General features: G+C 37.5%; 2 protein-coding genes across 2 annotated transcripts; one reads left to right on the top strand and one right to left on the bottom strand.

Moving 5' to 3' along the window:
• Positions 1-4,759: 4,759 nt before the first annotated feature.
• LOC121259113 (non-specific lipid transfer protein GPI-anchored 5-like) lies at positions 4,760-6,229 on the bottom strand. The gene is made up of 3 exons (XM_041160605.1): positions 5,762-6,229; positions 5,447-5,536; positions 4,760-5,080 (listed from the first exon to the last, which is right to left on the bottom strand). Exons 1-3 carry the CDS (start codon positions 6,087-6,089, stop codon positions 4,950-4,952), a joined length of 549 nt encoding a protein of 182 aa, XP_041016539.1. The 5' UTR covers positions 6,090-6,229; the 3' UTR covers positions 4,760-4,949.
• Positions 6,230-7,533: 1,304 nt separating this feature from the next.
• On the top strand, positions 7,534-9,199 carry LOC121259126 (non-specific lipid transfer protein GPI-anchored 16). Its single transcript, XM_041160621.1, has 4 exons — positions 7,534-7,973; positions 8,089-8,115; positions 8,306-8,365; positions 8,744-9,199. The coding sequence occupies exons 1-4, from the start codon at positions 7,637-7,639 to the stop codon at positions 8,968-8,970; spliced, it is 651 nt and encodes a 216-aa protein (XP_041016555.1). The 5' UTR covers positions 7,534-7,636; the 3' UTR covers positions 8,971-9,199.
• The last annotated feature ends 149 nt before the right edge of the window (positions 9,200-9,348 follow it).

The raw sequence follows: 9,348 nt of genomic DNA, 5'->3' as shown, positions 1-9,348 counted from the left end.
GAGATACTCAACTACTCTCAACACCATATTAATGCTACGGTCATGAGTGAAAAGAAGAAGCTGCCGTGGCTACTCACTGGATTCTACGGGCATCCTGAGGTTAGTAAAAGGAAAAACATGGAAGTTATTGTCTTTATTAAATCCTTCTAGTGATATGCCATGGTGTGTAATAGGAGATTTTAATGAGATTTTGTGTCAAGATGAAAAAATGGGTGGAAGACCTAAGCCAGAGGCTCAGATGATTGATTTTAGGAAAGCCTTGGAAGATAATAGTATTTTTGACTTGGGGTGGAAGGGGAACAAATACACTTGGAGTAACAAGCATATGGATAGCACTTTTACCAAGGAAAGACTTGATAGGGCTGTTGCTAACTTACAATGGTCTGAAATTTTTTGTGATAGAGTGGTGGAAGCACTGACAGTATCTCAATCAGACCATAAGGCTTTACTGCTTGATTTGAGACAACAAAATTTTGTGAATACAAAGAAAAGAAGGGTGTTTAGATTTGAAGCAAAGTGGATAAGGGATGAGGAGGGAGTAGTTGTGGTGAAAGGGGCTTGGAGGAGGACTGAAATAGATCCAAATCCAGGTAGGAATATCCAAGGAAAGCTGAATGGTTGTAAAGGAGACTTAATTAGGTGGAGTAAATTAAAAGAAAAAGAGGCTGTCCTGATGTTGAAGTAGAAAACTAGGAGGTTGAAAAGGGAACAAAAAAGTGAAGGGCCACATAATGTTGAATTAATCATAATGCTACAAGAGGAGATGGGGTCTTTGTTGGAGCAGGAAGATCTAAAATGGAGACAAAGAGCTAAGAAAACATGGTATCAATTGGGTGACAAAAACACAAAATTTTTCCACTCATGTGCTACTCAAAGAAGAAAAAAGAACCAGGTAAAGGAGATTAGAAATGCTGAAGGGAGTACGGTGATAGATAAAGAAGGGATTGAAGAGCTTTTTTATGATTACTTCAATTCACTTTTCTGCTCCACACAACCAACATTAGAAGCTATTGAGGAGTGTCTGAAGGACTTGGAACTGAGAGTGACAGAGGTGATGAATACAGAGCTACAGAAGGAATTTACAAAGCTTGAGGTGAAGGAAGCATTGAAACACATGGGATCTCTGAAATCCCCTGGCCCTGATGGTTATGGCGCTTGTTTTTATCAAGCCTATTGGAGCATAGTGGGAGAGGAGGTGAGTAGAGTTGTGTTGAATTTCCTAAATGGGGAGGGAGCATTGATTGAAGGAGTGAATAGTACTTTCTTAGCTTTGATCCCAAAAGTTAAATACCCCTCAGCACCAAGTGAATTCCGACCTATTAGCTTATGTAATGTTTTATATAAGCTTGCTTCTAAGATACTTGCTAATAGGCTAAAGAAAGTACTGTCTGCCATCATTTCCAGTAACCAAAGCGCATTTATACCGGGAAGGCTTATAACGGACAATGTGATGATAGCTTATAAATCCTTGCACACGATGAAAACAAGACAAAAAGGTAGAATTGGTAGCATGGCTCTCAAGCTAGATATGTCAGAAGCCTACGATAGGATAGAGTGGAGATACTTGGAGGCAGTCATGAGAAAATTGGGCTTTGGGGATAGATGGATATCTCTGATTATGAGGTGTACTACTTCAGTGACCTACTCAATTCTTGTTAATGGGGAGCCCGGGATAACTTTGAAACCCACAAGAGGAATAAGACAAGGGGATCCTATCTCCCCCTACTTATTTATCCTTTGTGCAGAAGGGTTAAGTTCTTTGGTTAATGCAGCTGATTCTAGAGGGGAAATAAGGGGGTGAATGTTTCAAGAGGGGAACAAGAATCAGCCACCTACTTTTTGCTGACAACTATGTAATTTTCGGAATAGCAAAGGTAGAGGAGTGGATGAGAATTAAAAATCTATTGAAGAAGTATGAACAAGTCTCGGGTCAATGCCTTAATATGTAGAAAATTTCTATGTTTTTTAGCTCAAATACTCCTGGAGCTTCTAGAGCACTAATTCAGAGAGCAGCAGAGGTTTCTATATGTGGAAGTTATGAAAAATATCTTAGTCTTCCAACCATTGTGGGTAGATCAAGATACAATACTTTCAGGAGTTTGAAGGAGAGGGTGTGGGCAAAACTGAGCAGTTGGAAGAACTCCTTCCTTTCACAAGTAGGAAAAGAAATTTTATTGAAAGCAGTGGTTCAAGCAATTCCTACCTTTTCTATGAGTGTGTTTAGACTTCCACAAAGACTTTGCAAGGAACTAGCATCCCTCTTGACAAGATTCTGGTGGGGCCATAAACAGAATGAGAAGAAGATTCAATGGAGAAGTTGGTTTAATATGGGAGAATCAAAGAGTAATGGAGGTTTGGGCTTCCGAGATTTTGAGTGCTTTGATAAGGCAATACTTGCAAAGCAATGCTAGAGAATGTTGAAATAACCTGATTCCCTAGTGGCAAAGATTATGAAAGAGAAATATTTTAAGAAGGTGGGAATCGTTGATGCAAATCTAGGGTATGGATCATCATTTATATGGAGAAGCTTGTGGTCTTCATTGGGGTTACTTAAAAAGGGGCTTTTGTGGAGAGTGGGAGATGGAAGTAATATAACTGTTTGGAGGGATAAATGGCTACCAACTCAAACTTCCCACTGTGTACAATCAACAATTAAAAACCTGCTTGCTGATGCAAAAGTGCAGCAACTTATTGATATTGAAGAAGGGGTGTGGAAAAAGGACCTCATTTTTTACACTTTTAACGGTGAGGAAGCTGAAATTATATGTGGGATTCCCTTGAGTAAATGGGGAACAATAGACAGATTAGTGTGGGGAGGCTCAAAGGATGGAAAGTTCTCTGTTAAGAGTGCTTATAATCTAGAACATGAAATTATGAGGAAGAGGAAAGGGGAAACTTCAAGGGGAAATAAAACCAGGAATGGATGGAAGCTAATATGGAGTTTAAATGTCTCAAATGTGGTGAAGCATTTCTTGTGGAGGGCAGTTCATAATTTGCTACCTACAAAACAAAATTTGTACAAAAAACAGATCACCGAGTCTGATAGATGTCCAATATGTGAGAGGAAACTTGAATCAATTATGCATGCTGTGTGGAGCTGCCCAACTACCTCAGATGTATGGGCAGAATGTGATAGTCCAGTGCATAAATGGTGTGTTTCAGATTTTGGTTTTGAAGATTTGTGGGGGAAACTCAATGCTGCTCTTAAAGTAGAAGAGGTGGAGATGGTAGCTTGTATCATGAGGAAGATTTGGATGAGAAGAAACTCAATGTTGTATGAAAAAAAATTTGATCACCCGAGAGTTATTATTCGTGCTGCAATGCATGGACTAGGAGAGTTCAAGATGGCCCAGGTAAACCAGGTGAGAAGCAATGTTGATAGGAGTGTGACTAAATGGGAAAAACCAAGTGGAAAGGTGATAAAAGCAAACTGGGATGCTGCTGTGGATGCTAAGAATAATTGTGTGGGAATTGGAGTGGTTGTCAGGGACTGAAATGGAGAGATTATTGCTTGCCTCTGCTCCAGATTTGCTTACAACATTGACCCGAATGTAGCTGAAGCCCTGTGCTTAAGGAGGGCAGTAACCTTTTGTACTGAATTGGGATTATCAGATGTATTGTTGGATGGGGACTCATTATTAATAGTGAATGCTACTAAGAGTGGGGAAGAGATTGGGGCTGAGTTTGGTTGCATTATTGATGATGTGAGGAGAGTTGTGCAAGGAAGATCAAGCTGGGATTTACGTTTTGTGTATAGAGAAGCCAACAACACTGCACACAAATTAGCAAGATTAGCTCTCACTTTTGGTGATGAAAAGGTATGGATAGAGGATAGTCCAATAGAAATTGCAAATGATATTCTTGTGGAAAAACTTTGTAATAACTGACTTTTGTTATCAATGAAGGTAGTATATGTTTGATTAAAAAAAAAAAAAAAAAGATTTCGTTTACGGCTGTTTTGGCCAGTTCCATATTGGTGATAAGAACTGCTTGCTCATAATTATTTCCAAGCATAGTGTCAAGTTCTAACAATTTTGATTCGAAAAAATTGCTAACAGTTTCGAAGCGTTTGAGTTTGGGAATTTGTAACACTCTTGATATTTAATAGTGATATTTTGACTGGAATTTGTATGGGCTGTAAATGGATATTGCTCAGGTGAGGACCTCCATTAATAGAGAGGAGAGGTAAAAAGAGGAGGAAATAAAAGTTTTCATAAAAATTCAAGCATAACCAACGAATACAGGACGCTGCACTCATAAAGGATAATGTCAGACAACCCAACCCATATTGGCTTCACTCTATGGCCCAGCCCATAGCCCACGACCAAACCTTAAAGTCATAATCAACTCGAACAGCTTCAGTTCATCACTTCTCCCCTTCCGCGTCAGAAGTGTGACAGAATTGCAGGTATATCCAATGAAAATCATGAGATATCTCATTTTGTTCTTGAACCATCTCGAAAATGTAAAAAAAACATTGGACTATTGTCAGATGAATATTTCCTGCAAATATTCCTTTGCCTTTCAAGGCTTATAAATTGGCCTCCCGAAGATGGAACAAATTCTCAAGTTTATGACAATCATTCCAGCTGTTAATGAATGGGGGATATGATTTCCAACCCCAGCATTCTTTTCAGTACTTTTTTTTTTTTTTGGGAATAACTTGTTTTTCTATTAATTTTTTGCTATGATTTTTCTTGCATGCTGAGAGATGATGCATGGTTGATATCTGGTTAGTAGTAAAAAATAGACAACAAAGTTCTTCTCACTCTCCTTCTGAATTAAATGGCGAAAAAAAAAAAAAAAACACACACTCCTGCAATTCTAACAATACAAGTAACTCCATCTTCAACAGCATAAAAGAAGGGACCAAAGAATCATAATTTGAAGACAAGAACAGGCGCGCAGTACTCTTCCTATATAGCTAGAAGACTCAAGACAAAACTGTCTCAGAATGTGATAATGGTGGAAGCACAAGACACAATGAAGAGCAGGAAGAGCATCAAATGAAGAGGCGCTTTAATGCTGCTTCCATCAGATTTTCCCCCGTCTATCGATGGAATTGATTTTGACCCTGACCCTGCATTTAACCAAGAATTGGCATCAAAAGCTGTTTGTCAAAAAAGAAAAAGAAATAAAAGGATATCATTAGGTACTACATCTTACAGCTTGTTTTTACACTCTTTCAATGTAAAACTGATCATATATGAGAATGCTGTTTGTCTCAGTTTATCACACTATATATGTTAGAATATGCTGTATCTCATCGGTTTAAATTATTTTTAAAAAGTAGTGATTTAACATAGTAGCAAGATATAGGTTCCAAATTCGAATCATGTTCTATACTTTACTTCTATTTAATTAAATATTCTACGTTCAGCCTAAATCTGGCTTGAGAGAGAGACAGAGAGAGAGAGAGCGTGTTAAAATATGTTGGCATATATACCTGAAGGAATATCCGATGCTGGAGGGGTAGCACCACTCCCTGGAGAACTTACTGGGGGAGTTCCTGAAGTTGTTGGTCCATTTGTAGCTCCTTCACCACAGCATAATAAGTTGTCAAACTATAAGAGAGACACAATATACAAGGCCAGACGACCAAATGAAAACATACAAGGATTAACAAGAAAGACGCAAGTATTTCAAGTACAAAGATATGCAATCGAAACAAGGACAACGAGTCAACGACCATTAACATGTATTAATTTCAGCAAAAACAAATGTCTATATAATATATGTTAGCCTTAGTATATGTTATTACCTTGACACCGGCTGCTGGGAGGAGTTTTCACGTTACAAGCACCTGGTAATGACAGAGCCAGTGTCCGGTTTATGTTAATACCCAGAGAGGAAGCACCGCCATTGAGGACCGAGCAAAGGCACTGTGGTGATGACTGAACAACAATATAGAGCTGTGAGCAGCAAGAAGATGATGGGGTGGATGAGTTTCCTGTTATGTAGTTCAGGCATGGGGCTAGATTCGTGAGCACATTTGAGCAACTTGACTGCGCCATGGCTCCGCTCCACAGCATGGCAACATTAACAACTAGTACCAGGACTAGACCCATTTCCAACCCTTTAGAAGCCATGCATTCACTGTTATGTTGGAACTTTTTGCTGCCAGAAATTGTACGTAACTATCAGAAATGGATTATTTCTGTGAGCAATATTAAGGGTAGTGAGATAATGTTTGTTTCGGTTTCGAGTTTGAGGGGGAGAAGAAGAGAAGGGATACGAGATTTATATGGGAAAGTTTTGTAGAGGGGCCAAACGAATTGGTGTATTTGGTTGGCCAACTTCTACTAATTCAGGGGTGGTTGTGATGACCAAATGTTTTCTAGACATTAAAGAAATAAAAAATGCAATACTTTGGATCGTTCTTTTGGATTACCTTAGCTTCAATAATCTTGATATACCCATAATATCAAACAGCCACCTGCTAGCTCTTGGATCAAACATGGCGTTCTCTCTCTCTTTTTTATATTTTTCTTTATTTTCTACATGAGTTGTTTATCAGCAGTGTATATAAGGGAAAGAACTTATATATATTATATCTATCTGTGCCAAAGTCCTGTGGCCTGATTGACATAACCCACAGCATCCAAAATGAATATCTGGAATTCGAAACCCCCCTCCCACACCTAAAAAAAAAAAAAAAAAAAAAAAATCCAGTGCCAATGCTATTTCCAGTGCTATTTTTTAGAGGAAAAGTTACATTGCTATTTTTTTTTGCATCTTAAATGACCATAACCGTATATTAAAACCCCAAAATAATATATTTTGATGATAATTTATAACCTCGGTTAAGAAATAATGATCATTACAATTGTCTGGCTCATTTGTTTTTAGAGATGATATGAGATTAAAGTTAAAAAGTTGAATAAAATATTATTAGAATATATTTTTTAATATTATTTTTGTTTTGAGATTTGAAAAAGTTGAATTATTTATTTTATTTTGTGTAGGGATTTAGGAAAGTTATAATGATGAGATGAGATAAGATGAGATGTTTTCCGAAAACAAACGAGGCCTCATTTGTCCTATGTTGTCAAGCTTAACAATCAAATCTTGAACAATGGTGTAAATTGTCAAAATTTGATAGTTTAGGCTTGTACGTAATCGATAATTCTGGCCATTTAAGATGCAACATTAATAAAAAATGGTGGATAATTATAGTAGATTCAAAATGTATTTCCTTTTTGTTTTAAGCAAGCTGCTCAACTTTTGGCAGAAATTGGATAAGAAGGGCCATCTACATGTGCCTTCTTTTGCATTAGATTGCTAAAATGATATGAAGTTACAAGACAAGTGCCAATAGGCACCATGATGTTATTACTTGACTGACAGGGACTCTCTTTCTTTTGAGCAAAAACAATTAAAAAAGAAGAAGCTATAACAAACATGCCAAAACATACCTAATCAGAAAGGTTCCTTCAATGATATTAGATGTTAGTTAAAAGTAGTTCAACCCCAAAACCCGCTTCAAATCTACCTCAATTTCCTCAACCTTGTGTATAAATCACTTCATCAGGATGAACAAAACCGAACCCAGTACTTCTTATATCCCCTGCTCCACACACATTAATCACTCTGAAAAACCATTCACTTGCAGTCGATTCCTTTCCAATAAGGACTCATGGCTGCTGTCAAATTTTCCCAACTTGCTGCAATATCAGCAACTCTCCTAGTCTTTTCTTCAATCCTAGTAAATGGGCAGATTAGCACACCATGCACAACCTCAATGATTAGCAGCTTCACCCCATGTTTTAGTTTTATTACTGGAAGTACCAGTAATGGTAGATCACCAACATCTGACTGTTGCGGTTCATTGCGATCGCTCATGGGCACTGGCATGGACTGTGCTTGTCTTCTTTTAACTGCCAATGTCCCTGTTCCGCTACCCATTAACCGAACTCTAGCACTTTCCCTCCCACAAGCATGTAATATGGGTGGCGTGCCCCTACAGTGCAAAGGTACCACTGCCACTCAAATGATCTCAGCAGCCATATTCAACATTTGAATGCTTCTTTATGTTCAACTGAAATGTTAAAAAGAAATCTAATAATGCATTTTTATTGAATTTTGCAGCCTCTGGCTCACCTCTTCCAGCAAAAGGTATGGAAAAATTCCTGTAACTGATATTACATTTCTTTAAACAATCTTTCTCAACTCGTCTGAATCTGAGGGTCAAGTGCGAGATAGATTACTAAGCTCGGATATATAAGAATGCAAGGAGATCTTAATCGTCTATGTTTACCGTACTATCTACCTTGAGCAATGCTTTTAACTACAAGCTTAATGACAGGTCCTGTCTCATTTGGACCAACTCCCGCACCTATAGGTGCTTCTCCTTTTAGTCCCCGAGGTAATTATTTTGCTCCGAGATTTCTTTTTCTTTACAAGTATTTTCCTGCTCTAAGATTTGATTATATAAATAAAGAGAAATTTTATTTGCAGTTTCGAGTGGGAGAGTACTGCGTGCGCAGTCTCATTGATAAATAGAAATAAAAAGAAAAAAAACATCATTTTAAAAATGATATTATTGTAATTTTAATTTTTTTTTTAAATATAACTGTCCGAACTTGTATGAGAGGGGAGTATGTAGATAACTCATAAAAAATGTCTATTCCACAAAATAGGATTACACATGATCATGTCGATCTGCAACTTGAATGGGAAACAGTATTATTAATGTTGTTTCAAGTTAAAAGTTTGTTTTTGTTAATGGACATGATGCATGCAGCTTCTAAAGAGGTGGCACAAGCTCCAGCACCACAATCTGAAACAACAATGCCATCAACAACACCCGCGTCTCCACCTCCAGTTGTTGATGCAGAAGCCCCAACAACAACTTCTGGGATCCGACCTGTGCTCGTCCCCTCGGCATCTGCTCCTCCATCTTATGCTTCTTCAGCATCTGATCGACTTCCTCTTCTTCTTCTTCTTCTTCTAGGAGTCACGGCTTTTTAAAGTCCTGCTAATTAAGATGCTTCCATTTTTACTTTTTGTGTTCCAATTCTTCTGTTCCACCACTCTATTATGGTTTGAGTTTCTTTTTGTGGCTTGCGAGTATATTTCTTTTAGGTTTCTTTGGGCCCTGATCATGCCATCGATTTTTCTTTTAATGGTTTATTGTAATTCTTAAATAGATATTATTATTTCGATTCATTTATAATGTTGAATGGTATGCAGTTGAGTTTATATTCTTATAGTTATTTTTAGAGCCATTTTATTTACAAGTTTGAGAATGAATACACAATTTATATTATTGATGTGGCGTGATTTAATTTATAAGATTCATATTTTTAAATTTTTCATGTAAATCTCGTATTTACTCATTTATTTAAA

Source organism: Juglans microcarpa x Juglans regia, chromosome 4D (genome assembly GCF_004785595.1).
Source record: "Juglans microcarpa x Juglans regia isolate MS1-56 chromosome 4D, Jm3101_v1.0, whole genome shotgun sequence".
Taxonomy (NCBI): Eukaryota; Viridiplantae; Streptophyta; class Magnoliopsida; order Fagales; family Juglandaceae; genus Juglans; species Juglans microcarpa x Juglans regia.
This window is presented reverse-complemented; position numbering and strand designations above follow the sequence as displayed.